This window comes from Onychostoma macrolepis, chromosome 04 (genome assembly GCF_012432095.1).
Source record: "Onychostoma macrolepis isolate SWU-2019 chromosome 04, ASM1243209v1, whole genome shotgun sequence".
In the NCBI taxonomy this organism is placed as follows: Eukaryota; Metazoa; Chordata; class Actinopteri; order Cypriniformes; family Cyprinidae; genus Onychostoma; species Onychostoma macrolepis.
The window spans coordinates 32,138,337-32,155,025 of record NC_081158.1 but is presented as its reverse complement, the minus strand read 5'-3'; the positions used below and the strand labels follow the sequence as shown (position 1 = coordinate 32,155,025).

The 16,689-nt window shown below is 33.2% G+C and overlaps 1 protein-coding gene across 4 annotated transcripts in view; it reads right to left on the bottom strand.

The window, feature by feature from the left end:
• The window catches only part of ptprz1b (protein tyrosine phosphatase receptor type Z1b), a 47,535-nt gene that overhangs the window by 1,111 nt on the left and 29,735 nt on the right, over positions 1-16,689 (bottom strand). Inside the window, exons 8-30 of one of the 4 annotated variants that reach the window (XM_058772416.1) lie at positions 16,193-16,343; positions 14,991-15,175; positions 14,696-14,822; positions 13,841-13,893; positions 13,284-13,761; positions 10,907-11,365; positions 9,745-9,889; positions 9,286-9,377; positions 8,874-8,962; positions 8,537-8,557; positions 8,251-8,347; positions 8,072-8,154; positions 7,400-7,534; positions 6,951-7,085; positions 6,337-6,500; positions 4,589-4,724; positions 4,352-4,498; positions 4,173-4,266; positions 2,604-2,677; positions 2,397-2,525; positions 2,129-2,278; positions 893-1,035; positions 684-819 (exon numbers count right to left, since the gene is read on the bottom strand). In XM_058772416.1, the coding sequence (XP_058628399.1) occupies positions 684-819; positions 893-1,035; positions 2,129-2,278; positions 2,397-2,525; positions 2,604-2,677; positions 4,173-4,266; positions 4,352-4,498; positions 4,589-4,724; positions 6,337-6,500; positions 6,951-7,085; positions 7,400-7,534; positions 8,072-8,154; positions 8,251-8,347; positions 8,537-8,557; positions 8,874-8,962; positions 9,286-9,377; positions 9,745-9,889; positions 10,907-11,365; positions 13,284-13,761; positions 13,841-13,893; positions 14,696-14,822; positions 14,991-15,175; positions 16,193-16,343 (3,423 nt within the window). The remainder of the gene's footprint in view (positions 1-683; positions 820-892; positions 1,036-2,128; positions 2,279-2,396; positions 2,526-2,603; positions 2,678-4,172; positions 4,267-4,351; positions 4,499-4,588; positions 4,725-6,336; positions 6,501-6,950; positions 7,086-7,399; positions 7,535-8,071; positions 8,155-8,250; positions 8,348-8,536; positions 8,558-8,873; positions 8,963-9,285; positions 9,378-9,744; positions 9,890-10,906; positions 11,366-13,283; positions 13,762-13,840; positions 13,894-14,695; positions 14,823-14,990; positions 15,176-16,192; positions 16,344-16,689) is intronic. The other 3 variants (XM_058772417.1, XM_058772418.1, XM_058772419.1) reach the window with 3 other exon arrangements.

Below are 16,689 nucleotides of genomic sequence, written 5' to 3'. Positions count from 1 at the left end.
TCCTCTGCAGTGAATGGGTGCCGTCAGAATGAGAGTCCAAACATCTGATAAAAACATCACAATAATCCACAAGTAATCCACTCCAGTCGATCAATTAATGTCTTGTGAAGCCAAAAGTTGTGTTTCTAAGAAACAAATCCATCATTAAGATGTTTTTAACACTGCTTCTGGCTAAAATACAAGTCCATAAATCGTAATAACGCTTCCTCATAAAGTCCATCCCCTGTTGTCTCTCGCATCAAAAAAAATGTGTTTAGATCTGTTTTTGCTTGTATATGATGCTTGATCTATGCATATTTCTCTCCTGATTCAGACCAGACCACTTTATCTCATATTTTAGCTGGGAAGCAGCATTTTGAAGTTGTGATGATGGATTTGTTTCTTACAAACACACAGCTTTTTGCTTCACAAGACTTTAACTGATGGACTGGAGTGGTGTGGATTGTTGTGATGTTTTTATCAGCTGTTTGGACTCTCATTCTGACGGCACCCATTCACTGCAGAGGATCCACTGGTGAGCAAGTGATATAATGCTACATTTCTCCAAATCTGATGAAGAAACAAACTCATCTACATCTTAGATAACCTGAGGGTGAGTGCATTTTGGTTGAGCTATTCCTTTAACCATGAAAATTTTAGAATTCATATCTTATCAGAGTATAGCAATATTTCAGTCATCTTACAATATCATTAAAGATGCCCGGTCTCATGAGGTTGATCAATCTGGCGGTCTGATAGACGTCCACACTGTTCTCCTCCTCCAGCTGGTTAACCAGGGTGGTCAGAGAACAGAGTAAAGCAGCACTCATCCCTCCAGACCTGCACAGACGCAGTGAGGAATGACACACTCCTCTATAGCTGTCACTGATAGATAAATGCTATGAGACTCTACCCATCATGGATGATGACGGGTCCCTCTCGACGCGAGCTCTCTTCTCTGATCATGTTGATGAGCTCAAAGGAGTTGCTGATGGGGCTGTCAGGGTTCGGCCAGCGAGGGCTCTGGTACTGTCGTACCTCCAGCACATAGTCGTCCTGTCACACACAGCCACATTTCTGTTGCTCCACAGACTTAAATGCTTCAGTTTGAAATGCAATGTCCAGTACAAAGAAAACTTTCAGAAATGTTAAACATGAAAATCTTAAATGCTTTGTTTTTTGGGGAGAATGTCATAAAAACAACAAAAATATATACTTTTGCATTAAAAATTGAAAGCCTATCTTAGTGCCACTAACAAGTTTTATTTTACATTTAATTTACATATTAAATTACATTATACATTATTACACAATAGTATTTTAACAATACTAATTATTATGAATTTATAATATTATAATGTAATAATATTATAAAGAATAGTTTAATAATTATAAATAATATTATAAATTAATGTTTAGCAATATTATAAATTGTCATTGCTGTTATGTGTCCAGATGTTTTACTTAAGTTTTTCTTAAATTTTTCAAGTGATTCTCATTAGCATCTCGTTATTGTAATATAGTAAAATTGACAGTAATTAAACATTTCTATGTAAAATAAAGGCAGTGCAAATACTACTACTACTATTTATTTATTTATTTAGTTAGTTAGTACATATTATTTTACATTTACATATTAAATTACATTATACAATATTATACAGTAATGTTATGATTTAAATACATTTTATATTATAAATTATATAAAAATATTGTAAACAATAATTATAAATAATTAAAAATAATAATCTTTTAGAATATTATAAATTGACATTTGTACTGTAATATGTCCAGATATTTTTTTGCTGTAATATAGTCAAATAAAGGCAGCACAACAACTACTGCCATTTATTTATTTATTTATGTTCCTGCATCGAGTTGTAAAATATTTAATTATCATAAAAATGACTTCAGAATGAAAATAATATCACAATGAAAAAAAATTCAAATGACACTAAAATATGTCAATAAATTCATTTTTATGCAAAATATATATATTCTTTATACATATACCTGTACATATATATAATCCTGTTGATTGTGGGGTGAAATATGAGCCAAACATGTTCTTGACAGGTTTTGTGAGATTCACCCTGAGCAGCTGCAAATAATGTGTTCCGGTTACATAAATTAAATAAGTTTTATTCACCTTCAGGGCCTCCAAAATGAAGTCCTGTACCACGAGTGACTCCTCATTGGACAGGCACAGTTTGTCCTCACCTCTGAAGGTCACAGTGAAGGTCTCGCAGCTGATTGGCTGATCTTTAGTGGGCCAGTACACACACTCTCCCTCTTTGCTCTGGTCAGAAATGACAGGCCTCAGTTATTACATACGGATGTGTGCAGAAGTATAAGTGTGTGTGTGTGTGTGTGTGTGTGTGTGTGTGAGTGAGTGTGTGAGAGAGAGAGAGACTCACCGCGCTCTGTGTATCTGGCAGGGAAAGTATGATCTGTGCGTTATGATCCCAGATCATCCTCCAGAAGTCCTGTGTGGTGTTTGCCAGAGGATTCTGGGTAACGATGAACTCACGGCTCTGATGGTACCCCTGTAAACGACACAGACTCGTTAAATCACACCATATTACTTAAGAATCTAAACAGGAGCATGAGAACAAGTGTCTTACCATTAAATAAGAGGCATTGATGTAGTCTGATGATTCTCCAGGTCCTGTAGACAGAGTGACCCTTGACCTCTCCACTGAAGCACAGATGGAGCACATGTGAGGATGAAGATCAGCCATTACGGTTCACAAAACTAAAGATCTTGAATATATTCTGATCATAATCTGAATATAATTCTTGGAAGAAACCAGGAAAACATATTATATATTATATTTATGCATGTATATGAATAAATATGATATTAAAAACATAATACAAATAGATATAATAAATATAATATTGAATATTTATAAACATTTGAATATAACTGAATAAAACACACACATATATACATGTATGAATATCAATAAATGTGACATATTAATAAATAATATAAATAATACTGAATATTTATATATAAATATCTATATAAAATAAATAAATACATTTACATACAAATATATGCATTCATTATTGGAAAAAGCAGGTTACCTTTTGAGTTTCTATATTATATTAATGTATTTATATATTACTGCAATACTATATAAATGTATAATATTTTATAAAATATGATTAATATAAAATATATATATTACTGTATATATTTATAATAAAGAATATTTATAATAAATAAATAAATAATAAATAAACAAACAGGTTGCCCTTTCATATTTATAATAAATAAATAAATTATAAACAAACAAACAGGTTGCCCTTTCATTTCTATACATTTGTGTATGTATATAAATAATTATGATATTAATAAATAATATCAATATTTATAATGAATAAAAATAACATCAATCAATTATATTTTAAATAAATACAAAATAATATAATTATATAAAGTATATATTTATATATGTATATAAATACATGATAAATTAATAAATAATATAAATATTTATAATAAATCATTTATTTATTTTTAATATATTTAAAATTATTGATAAAAATAGGTTACATTTACATTTACATTTTATATTTTTATGCTTTTGGCAGATGCTTTTATTCAAAGCAAAAGGTTACCATTTCTCTTTGTATACAATACATAGTAGTGCTGTCAAATGATTAATCGTGATTAACTGCATCCAAAATAAAAGTTTTGTTTACATAATATATGTGTGTGTATTGTGTATATTTATTACGTATATATAAATACACACACATACAGCATATATTTTGAATGCAAAAAAATCTAAATATTGAGAAAATCCCCTTTAAAGTTGTCCAAATTAATTCTTAGCAATGCATATTACTAATCAAAAATTACGTTTTGATATATTTACAGTAGTAAATTTACAAAATATCTTCATGGAATACGATCTTTACTTAATATACTAATGATTTTTGGCATAAAAGAAAAATCTATAATTTTGACCCATACAGTGTATTTTTGGCTATTGCTACAAATATACCCCAGCGACTTAAGACTGGTTTTGTGGTCCAGGGTCACATAGTATGTAAACAAAAACTTTTATTTTGGATGCGATTAATCACGATTAATCGTTTGGCAGCACTAATAAATAGATATTATATGATACATTTATGATAAATAAATAAATACTATACAATTTATATTGCAATCTCACCAGGCATAAGACAAGACGTCCTGTTTTTAGATGCGTTGCACTCCTTCAAAGCCACTGTGTAATCGCTCTGTTTCGCACAGCTCTGACTGACCAGCTACAGGAGCAAAAGGAAAGATCAATTAATTGCTCGGCATAATAATGATTAAGGTGGAATCACAAAACCAAAGGTCTGGTCTCACCTTAAACTGTTTCTCTAGGCGGGTCTTTCCTGAAGGTCCTGGTGTGAGGAGATCAGACACATATGTGTGAATGTGATTGGATGAGACCAGAGTCTCTTTACTCCTGATGGCCTCCACTAGAGCATCATGGATGAAGACGTACTGCTCCTGCTCGCACACACGGACATGATGGATGTTTCATGTTGCCTGTAACGTGACAATCTAAGGTATGTTTTAAAGTAATATATGTTGGCTAACCTCAGTCTGCACGAGATAGTTCCTCTGGGTCCTAATGTGTTTGAGGAATCCCATGATGTTCACTGTACTTTCCTCCTTTATCTGCTTCAGCATGCTGTCGATCACAATGTAGGTTCCTGTTCTTCCCACACCGGCACTGAAAATCGTTGGCGTTATATTTAATACTATTGCAGCAGTAAAACAGCTCTCAACTCAATTCTTTTCAGTGTTGATTAAAATTAGTTAAATAAATAAAATTTACATCTTGCAATTCTTAACTTTTTCTCGGAATTCTGAGTTTCCATCCCACAATTCTTAATTTTTTTCTTCTAATTTTGAGTTTACATGTCATATTTCTTAATTTTTTTCTCTGAATTCTAAGCTTCTATCTCGCAACTCTTCCTTTTTTCTCTGAATTCTGAGTTTACATCTTTCTTGGAATTCTGAGTTTCACTCACACAATTCTTCCTTTTTTCTGGAATTCTGAGTTTACATCTTTCTTGGAATTCTGAGTTTCACTCACACAATTCTTCCTTTTTTCTGGAATTCTGAGTTTACATCTTTCTTGGAATTCTGAGTTTCACTCACACAATTCTTCCTTTTTTCTGGAATTCTGAGTTTACATCTTTCTTGGAATTCTGAGTTTCACTCACACAATTCTTCCTTTTTTCTGGAATTCCGAGTTTATATCTCGCAATTCTTACCGTTTTCTTGGATGTCTGAGTTTACATTTTTCTCGGAATTCGAAGCTTCTATCTCACAACTCTTACTTTTTTCTCGGAATTCTGAGTTTACATCTTTCTTGGAATTCTGAGTTTCACTCACACAATTCTTCCTTTTTTCTGGAATTCTGAGTTTACATCTCGCAATTCTTACCGTTTTCTTGGATGTCTGAGTTTACATTTTTCTCGGAATTCTAAGCTTCTATCTCGCAACTCTTACTTTTTTCTGGAATTCTGAGTTTACATCTCGCAATTCTTACCGTTTTCTTGGATGTCTGAGTTTACATATTTCTCGGAATTCTAAGCTTCTATCTCGCAACTCTTACTTTTTTCTCGGAATTCTGAGTTTACATTTTTCTTGGAATTCTGAGTTTCACTCACACAATTCTTCCTTTTTTCTGGAATTCTGAGTTTACATCTTGCAATTCTTACCGTTTTCTTGGATGTCTGAGTTTACATTTTTCTCGGAATTCTAAGCTTCTATCTCGCAACTCTTACTTTTTTCTCGGAATTCTGAGTTTACATCTTTCTTGGAATTCTGAGTTTCACTCACACAATTCTTCCTTTTTTCTGGAATTCTGAGTTTACATCTCGCAATTCTTACCGTTTTCTTGGATGTCTGAGTTTACATTTTTCTCGGAATTCTAAGCTTCTATCTCGCAACTCTTACTTTTTTCTTGGAATTCTGAGTTTACATTTTTTCTCGGAATTCTAAGTTTACATTTTTCTCGGAATTCTGAGTTTACATTTTTCTCAGAATTCTAAGCTTCCCTCTCACAATTCTTACTTTTTTCTGGAATTCTGACTTTACATCTTGCAATTCTTACTTGGAAACAAGCTTCCATAAATAACAGTGTAAATGTTACAGAGTTAATCAATTATGAAACTAATTACTGACAGAAGTCAGTATGACATAAGAAAATGTTGTCATTATCCAGCTCATTTTAGGTTTTGTTCTCATCCAGTAGAGTCAGTGCAGTCAAATCAATGACCATAATGACTTCACCATCATTACTTTATGCTTTATAACTTTATACTGAGGTCTACCTGCAGTGCACCACCACAGGCCCCATTTCATTCGTCCTGGCTTGCGAGGACGCCCGCACAAATGACAGCAGGGGCAGAGTGTATTCTGGGACGCCCATGTCGGGCCACTGAGTGTAATGAAAGTGAAGCACCGTCCTCTCCTGACTGCGGCCCTTCTGTGAGCCCTGACGGGGGAAAAGATGGCAAAAAGTGTTAAAAACAGACAACCCGACTAACAAAAAATATGTTCTAAGAACATTTTCCTAGCATTTCCTTTAAGTCATGAAAACATTATTTCTGAATGTTTCCTGAACATTCAAAGTGTCCAGTTTTAAAAACGTTGTTTTGCTAGCAACATAAAAAGAACATTCCGTTTTATAATGTTACTTTTGAATGTTCTCTGAACATTCTGCAACAAGTAGAAACATTTTTAAAAAACGTTAGACGAACATCCAACTAAACCATTTCAGAAATAAAACATTATATAAACTATAAATAACTTTTTTTGTGCTAGTGTTTTTGGAATATAAGTAAAGAGCAGATAACTTTATTAACGATACTAGAAGAACATTTGTTCTGAGAATGTTCTTTATTAGCTGGGAATATCCTCAGGGGTTTGTGGCATAGTCACTGACCTTCTTGACGTTAACGTTCCTCAAGGTGAATGTCCTCTGTGTGTAGTAGGCAAGAGTTTTGGTGCTCTTCAGCGTGACTAGGAAGCATCCATAGTCCTCCTGATTCTCCAAGGGCCAATACTGATCACATTTTCTCTGTTTGACACACACACCATGTACATATAATTAGGAATCTCATCTGACCACTTTTTTTGATGTTTTAGATCAAATTTTGCATGTATTTCATTACACTCTTAAAAATAAGGGTTTTTACTGGCATTGATGGTTCCATGAAGAACATTTACCATCTATGGAACTTTCTTTATAGTAGAAAAAGGTTCTTTATGTTCTTCACACGTTTACTGAAAGGTTCTTTGGGGAACCAAAAATGGTTTGAAAACCCCCTTTTGAAAAGTTTATTTTTAAGAATGTAACCAAATGATCTAATCTAAGAGTGATAAAAGCATTACCCGGCCCTTCTCCACCAGGTTAGTGATCATGACAATCACACCCACATTCTGCTCCCATATCATCCTCCAGAAGTCTTCCAGACTGCCCTTCAGCGGACCCTGGGCGGCTATATATGCTTTCGGCTGATTGTAGCCCTAAAGATAATCATTACAATCATACCATGATCATTTCTACCAACACTAATGACAGACCAATTAATAAAGCAAACATCTGGCAATTGTGAGACTGCATCAGCTGATAATTGTATCCACTTTTCTAAAAGTACACTACTGTTAAAAAATTTGGGATCGGTAAGAATTGAAAACTTTTTTCAGCAAGGATGCATTAAACACGATCAAAAGCGACAGTAAAAAAAATATATAATGTTACTAAAGATTTCTATTTGGAATGATTTCTTAAGGATCATGTGACACTGAAAACTGGAGTAATGATGCTGAAAATTCAGCTTTTCATCACAGGAATAAATTATATTTTACTACATATTCGAATAGAAAACTGTTATTTTGAATTGTAATAATATTTCATAATTTTAATGATTTTACTGTACTTTAGTGAGCAGAAGATGCTTGAAAAAAAAACATTAAAAACTTACCGACCTCAAACTTTTGAATGGTAGTATATATACACAGTATATTGGCCATCAGACATGTTGAAAAAACAATTACACTTACATCCACATAGTTGGCATTAATGTAGTCCCCAGTCTTTCCATCTTTGTCAGAGTTTTGTGAGAGTTTAACCCGACTGTGATCATCTGAGCGTACAAAAAACCGCATTAGTCATGTTTTTTATTGATAAATGCATGTACACCTCTTATATTGTTATGGATGAGTGATATAACATCTCATACAGGCCAGGATGTTAATGTATCTGTTCTTGCTCTTATTGTCTGGATGGTTGGAGCTGTCTGTAGTGATGCCGATGTCCACCGTACAGCCCTGAATCTCCTAGAAGAAACGTTTTATCCAGTCACTGACAAAATCCGAACTCAAATCATAACCATTACCAAACTATTACACTTTATCATGCATACTAACCATGCAAAGAGCAACACTGACACATCAATACAATGAACAAAAGAACAACAACAATGCAAAAGAACAAGAAACACTGAAACAAAGGGATATGTGTCTTACCTCGTAAGACTCTTTCAAGATCTAATAAGGGAGGGGGTGAGAATGCAGAAAAGCACAATGAAAGTCCGGGACAAACAGAGAGGTGCCAGTGCAGATACATGAGGCACGTTTGCATGTGTTTTCATGCTACAGACGGGTTTAGACTCTGTGTGGGTGTCCATGCAGACGTCTGTATATCACCCTTTACATGCTGCCCCGTTGCACTCATAATCATGAACTTATGAGACATTAATGCACTATTTGATATGTTTATATTGCATAATAAGCTGCAATGTTTAAGTTTACGTATTAAGAAATGTCAAAAAACTGAGTAAGAAGTGATAAAAATCACAAGTACCTCAAATTCTTTGGAGAATGTGTGATTTGTGTGAAGATCAGCAACGTGTTTTACAAATTCCTTTACGGAGAGAGCTTCATTGTCCTCTGCTGACAAACAGAAAAGAAAAAAAAAAGATTTAGAAACAAATAATAAATAGCTTATAAGGCATGAAATAAATAAATAAATGAATAAATGTCAAGCCATAATAAATAAATGACAAGGCATGAAATGAATGAATGTCAAGACATGAAAATAAACAAACAAATAATTAAAACTGATATAAAAAAGTAAATAAATAAAAATAAGGCATTAAATAAATAAATAACACAATATGGAAATAAAAAATAAATAAATGATAAGACATGAAATGAATGAATGAATGAATGATTCTAATAAAATATAATCTTTTGATCTGAGTAGGTTTTGTTACCTGTAGGCAGAAGAAGAGGTGTTGATGGGGCCGATATGGCTCGGCCTGAAATGTTGTCCTCTACATAAAACTGTGCCGTTTGAAAGCACCTTCTGTAAGATACAGATGGAACATTAAAATTAAAAGCAAATTAAAATTTCATTTTACATTATGAGAGTAAAAAATGAGAGAGAATTTAATCCAAATAAAGGGACCAAAAAAAACAACAACTCACAAGTAAAATGCACACACACACACACACACACACAATACAGCAGTGAGAATTATGAGGAATGTGCTTGATTGTCATAAAATGCTCCAAAACATTTCTTGACATGATTTTTTTTTTTTTTTTTTTGATTTTGGGTTAAATGTGACCTGGACATGGTCTCCTGAAAACTCGAGAAAGCATGTCCATGCACATGTAATCTGAAAGCAAACACTGACATACTGGTGTGTGTGTGTGTGAAGATCTTATACCTCCAATAGATGAGAATCCCCACCAGCACCAGCAGACACAGGACAGTGAGAGTGGAAACCACAGCCAGAGGAACAACCGTCCTCTTCTCCTTCTCTGTGCCTCCCACCATCCCGACACGAGACTCCGGACTGCTGTTACTCGCCTCTGATCAGGGAAACAGGAGCAAAACTGACCTTGACCCATCCATTAATCAATGATCATTATTCGTTACATTACACAATATTCGGCACATTCAAGGAGCTACAAAAACACAACCAAAGAATCCAACTGCTAGCTCATCAAGAGTTGTAAAAGCATTTAATGTGCTTCACCTCAATAAAAACCACACTGCAATGTTTTCTAATCTTAAATCATTTTGATAATCTGTGCACTGCAAAAACTATTTTTCAGTGAAATATCTAAACATTCTTAAAATTAAGATACACATTTATTTGAGAAGCAAAATTACAGAATTAAAGAATTAAAAATCAAAATTATGTGACTTTATAATAAAAAAACATAAATCAATGAAGAATATCTGCCAGTGTGCACAAAGAAAAATAAAATTTGTTTTCCTATGAATTAAGTTAGAATATGTTGCCCCCATTTACCCATTATTATATATTATATATTTATTTTTGTTTTAAGTATAAACCAGTGTAATTTTATTGTTTTTATTTTTATTTTCCATTTTAATTTAAAGTATTATTAATTGTTATGCATTTTTGTCATTTTTATTAGTTTTGTAAAAATATGCCTATTTATTTATTTTTATTTTTTATTTTATTTATTTATGTTTGTTATTTTAGTACATCAAGTTAAACTAAGTGAATATGAGAAATATTGTCTTGACAATTACAACTAGCTGAAATAAATTAAGTTAATGTTTATTTAAGTTATTTAGGTTTAAGTTTTATTTTTATTTAGTTTTGGTTCATTATAATAACCCTGATAAAATCTCAATTTATTTTTATAAAAAATATATAATATAAAACAACTTATAACCTTATGTAATTTTGATTTAAGAATGTTTATAGAGGTCAAAATTACTACGAAAAAATTTCTTTTGCAGTGTCATTGCCATTTTTGTGAATCAAACCCCAGTGAAATGATCAAGAATCACACAAGAAGTCATGTTTTTGATTCTCCAAATGCAGTTTTTACATCACGTGCGAGTTTTACCTGCGCTCTGGTCTTCCTCTGACTCTCGGAGAGTGAGTTTAGGAATTACGAGCTGTATGGGAATATCATCGCTCTGAGAGCTCACTGACCCTCCTTGACCAGAGCCAGAGTCAGACTCAGCTGACCAGGTCACCCATGACAGAAACGCCCGGTTCTCTGGCTCTCCGGTGGTGGCCGCCTCTCGCTCGCTCTCAAAGTAGAAAGTAGAGGACAGTCCCTCTCTGTTTTCATCTTCAGATCTACCGCTGAAGCTCAGACGGGAGTCTCTGAGAGCCGACCGGGTTTGGTCGAGCTCCCATTCCCGGTCAAGCTCCTCCAGGAAGATCGCGGACCCTGATCCACTGAACTCTCCTGAAGAAGGAAGCTGAGCAGAGCCCTCCTCCAAAAGAGTGGTTGAGGATTCATAGAGATTTGAGGCTTTGTGAACCATTGATACCCTTTGATTATTGAACGATGTGGCTGTAACAAACACGTCTGGAGAGTTAAGACTTCAAATCTCTGCTAAAGAGCCATTTATGGCGGAGGAAAGAAGCGCTTGGAAGTATCAAAACCAACCGAATTAATCTACATTTTTCTTGCAATACTTAAAGCCACCACCAAGGGGGCGCCATCACCATGCGCAAGATAAAGAAGCACAGGAGCAAGAGAAGAACCACCACCACCACCGTGTTCGACATCTGAAGAGTGAGCAAACCAGCCGAGAAGGGAGAGTCCAGCAGGTGCATTAAAAACTTGATGATTTGTAGCACAAGACGGCAATAAAGTTTTTATTCAAAATATACGGTAACAATTGCACCACCATCACCTTGAGAGTTTCTGATATAGTTTAAAATGATAGTTCATGCATGACCTGTATAACCTATGTGAGTTTCTTTCTTATACCGAACACAAAATAAGATATTTTCAAGAATGTTGGTAACCAAATGTTTGACGGTAGCCATTGACTTCCATAGTATTTTATTCCATACTATGGAAGTCAATGGCTACCGTGAACTGTATGGTTGCCAACATTCTTCAAATGATCTTTTGTGTTCGGCAAAAGAAAGAAACTCGTACAGGTTTGGATCAACTTGAGGGTGAGTAAATGATGACAGAAGTTTAGTTTTTGGGTGAACTGTCCCTTTAAAACAGTGATTCCCAACCAGGAGTTGCAAATTCGGAAAGACAGTTTAAACCTGTACTTTTTTGTTATCTATATGAGATTGCATTTGCTTGAAGGAGATAATTCTACATACTGTACTTGTTGAGCTTCTTTAGTAGTTAAATTCCACCATAAAAAAGTGACTTTTTGCAAAACGTCTCTTTTGGGTTTCATCTTGAAATGAATTCGTCATTAGAGAAAGTTTAGAACTCTAGAACTGTCAAAACTTATGAAAACAAGAATATTTAATGAGATTAAGAGAATTTTCCTACCCTCAGTATCAACGGTTTGTTGCTTAAAAGTGAATTATTGTAATACTAGTAATGCTAAATGACATAAAAATGTATGTGTTTCTGGTTTTTCCTTTGTGAAAAAGAAGTGCACTTAATTGAATCTGTTGTAGTGCACTTCAGATCTTTTAAAGAACTTGTACTTGCACATTATATAATATTAATGAAATAAAAGGCCATTTAAGTGCATATTAATTAAGTATGCTTTCATGACTGTTTCTTAACACACTTAAGTACACTTTTAAAAGTATATTTTAAATCATTATATTCTGATAATCTTTTGTCATGCTTTAAAGTCATGCACACTTATGCATTAACTGACATACTAAAGCACATGTAAAGTATTTGATTATAATTTGAACTGTAGTGTGCTATTTAGTATTGTTTAAAGTTAGAATATTTTCAATGTACTAAATTGCAATTTCATCATTACAAATGTGCAAAATATATTTTAATAAAAGACATGCATATTTCATTAGACATTAAACATTTTAAAACATATTTAGTTTAACATAAATGCTTGTCATTATATTTGGCAGTACACTTATGGATTATGACGTAATTATGAAATTACATATAAAGATGTATTTGAGTCCTACTTAAACGTGTCAAAAAGGCACTCTAACTCTAATAGCATTTAAATTAAATTGAACTATTTAAAAAATTAACTGCAATTAACATGCAATACATTCAGTTGACACTTACGTATAGCGTATTTCGGTAATGAGCACTCAAACACTTCAGTATTCTAAAGTGTACTTCTTTTTCACATGGGTGATGTTAATGAAGCAGTTCTTCACATGAATAAAGTTGGGAAACACTGTAATCACTAAACTACCCAAGTACTACTGCTAGTCATTTCCAGTGTGTCCATCATTTCCCTGCAAGCAAGTTAGCATTTAGTGAGGTTTTGATTGAGCAAGCAGCCCAAAAAAGCCGGTCTTACCATTAAACAGGGGCTGAGTGGTCTGAGAAATGATCTTCATAGACGCTGATATGGCCGATCCAGTGCTAGCATTAGCTGCTGCGGTTGCGTTTAACACCGCTTTAGTAGTGGTGCTTGAAGTTTGGGGCGTCAAGGTTGAAGTTTCTTGGTCCTGATCTTGAGCTGGTGTGGTTTTTGTGGTGCTGTCTTCATAGTAGACGTCTGTGACCAGCATGTTGCTGTGAGGAAGCAGGCCGCTGTCCTCTGGAAGGAGTCTGTTCAGTGGCCGTCTGGTCTCGTTTCTGCTCTTGTTTTGGTCAGGTGACCATGATAGTGAAGACTCCTCTGTCATTTTTCGGCGGACTGTAATGGGCGTCGTTCTGACCACGGGGAACAGGAAGCCTGGTTGGTCCGTTGCCGTGGTGATGGAGATGGAACTTCCGGAATCACGGATGAGGTTTCGGCCGGGCGGAGATTTGGAAGCAGGTGGAGATGTTTCCTGAAAACGAAACATGTCATGATGCTCATGATTCAGTCATTTATGATTTTGTTTCTGAATGTAGATTATAAATTCTCACCTCATTATATTCCTCTGATTCTGTTAAATCGCCAAAGGCATCGGGCTCATTTACTTCAGGATCAAAGAAATATTGGTAAATTACTTCAAAGGAATTAGTATTCATGCTATATAAAAGGGGGAATAACACACACAAAAATCTGTGTCATATTTTACCCCAAAACCCAAAATTTTGATATTTCAGATATTTTTACAAAAATGTATAACATTTTCATGACAATTAAGCACCCCCCCCCCCCCCAAAAAAATACAATAATAATAATAATAATATAATAATAGTCGCCATTATTATTAGTATATTTATTGTAACCAGACTGTTTTTTAAATAATACATAAATAGATTCTGTAAACAAATACTACCATGATGAATACTTAATAATAATAATTTATTATTATTATTATATATTATTATTATATAATTAATAAATAAACAAACTCTTTACACAAATACTACCATGATGAATATTTATATAATAATAATAATAACAACAATTATTATTATTATTATATTAATACATAAATTCTGTAAACAAATGCTGCCATGATGAATACTTATTAATAATATCAATTGTTTGTTGATTTATTAATTATTATTACTGAATGCTTATTTAAGGCACATTTGTAAAGTACAATTCTAACATAAAATGTAAAAAAATCAATACTCAATATTTTTTCATTATGGAAATAATACAAGATTATTAATATAGAAAGATTTTTTTCATCATTTATGTTATTGTACATGCACCTAACTGAAAATAATTGTCAAAATCCTTTCTTAAACATTCTTAATTGTCCTAAAATATGTTTTGATTTTGGTGTAAAATATGACCCAGACATTTATGATACCAGAGATTACCAGGGTCTTCGAGAGGCATGTCCACAATAACCTGGTCACTCATTTTTCCCGTCAAGCCATTGGTGCAGAGCGCCACCACCTGGACAACATAGCTACTGTTTGCCAGCAGATGATGGATAATGGCTCCCTGGAAAAACAAGACAATATTATACCATAACACCTGTTTCTAACCATCAGGACCAGTGTAACCTTGAACTATCAGCGATCGTTTTTTTACAGCGCTGAGTGAAATGTCCCTACTGTACTTCACTCATCACAGTTACATTAATCATGGCTGAAGTCTAAAAGCGCTCACCACATCCTGGTCTCCGTCTGTGAGATACTGCTGTTTTGGCGGGTCTCTGCCCTGCAGTCTCTGGTAGGTGACTGAGTAACGCTCAATGGTGGTGTCGTAGACGGCCCGCGGCCTTTCCCATGTCACCACCATACCCGTGTAGTTCTGAGAGTCGGCCTGCACGTTCTGCGGTTCAGAGCTGCATACTGAACACAGCACGAGATACAAATTACTGGTAAAATTGAGTTTTGTGTACAGTTTCATTACAATAATAGAATCTTAAATTAATAATATAAAAAAGTATTTATTAATAATAGTAATAATAATTATATAATTCATAAACAGTATGGTTGCATTTTGTAAAATATAATATTATTAAATAATATTAAATAAAAATATTTTTATTTTTCATACAATATAAGATCATTAAAATATTTTTAATATGAATATAAAATATATACAAAGGATACATAATTTAGTAACATTCATTAAAAAGTATTGATGCAATTTATAGAATATTTTTAAAAATAATATCAAATAAAAATATTCTTTATATACATTTTATTTTTAATAAAATAAAAACAAAGAAGGTAAATATAGTAAAAATTGATTAAAGATTATAATAAAGTTTGGACAAAATATTTTCATAATATTTATACAAATATTTTTAAATAAAATAAAAATATTTTTAAAACATAAATAGGATCACTGAAAATATAATCAATAAACATAAAATATATAATGAAGATTTAAAAAAGTATAGCTACATTTTGTAAAATATTTTTTAAATAAAATTTTATTAAAAAAAGTAAGCAATGCTAAGTAAGTAATTTCTAGCCTAATTTCTTGGGAAGGAAAGCAAGATTAAGCAATAAGACACTAGACTGTGTTATATTGTGAATATTCAGATGGAGAGCCTAAGAGAATATCATGTTATTGCAGAACAGTTTGTTCTAATAAGGAGCCGTAACTTCAGTAGAATAGCAATAACTTCCAAAACTGCTTCTCAATCAGCTCTGTTTGAAACAGAATTGGTGCATTTGTTTTCTTGGAAAAGCGCCAAAGTAGGGTTACCTAGCAACACTCACTCGCTGCAGGGTTTTAAAAAGCGCAACACATTTGTGTCCACGGTCAGAGGAAGAGGTTTGACCTCGCTCCTGTCTGATCATTATTTTGTACAATGTGTGTGTGTGTGTGTGTGTGTGTGCGTGTGGTCTGCATACTGGGTGCAGGAACTTCCTCTGTGCCGGTGTAGGACGAGAACACTTGTCCCATGAACTGCTGCTGTTGTTCTCTGTAGTTGTTCTGCAGGTAGTCGGTCAGCATGACATATCCGGCCTGCTGTATGGTCATCACCTCACAGAACACCTCCAGCTACAAACACACAACAAAACACGGGAATCAGGAGATGACCATGATCCAGATCAGACTTTGCTTTCAGTTTTATTACAATAATAGAAATGTAAATAAATAAGAATATAGAAAATAATAATAATAATAATAAGTATTATTATAGTATAGTTACATTTCATAAAATATTTTAACAATAAATAAATCAAATACATAAACATTTATTTTTTCATACAACAATAGGATCATTATAAAAACACTCAATATACATATAAAATACATTAAAAATATGCATCATTTAGTCAAATGTGTTAAAAGTATAAAATATTTTAAAATAATATTAAATATGAATAAAAACTACAAATTTTTA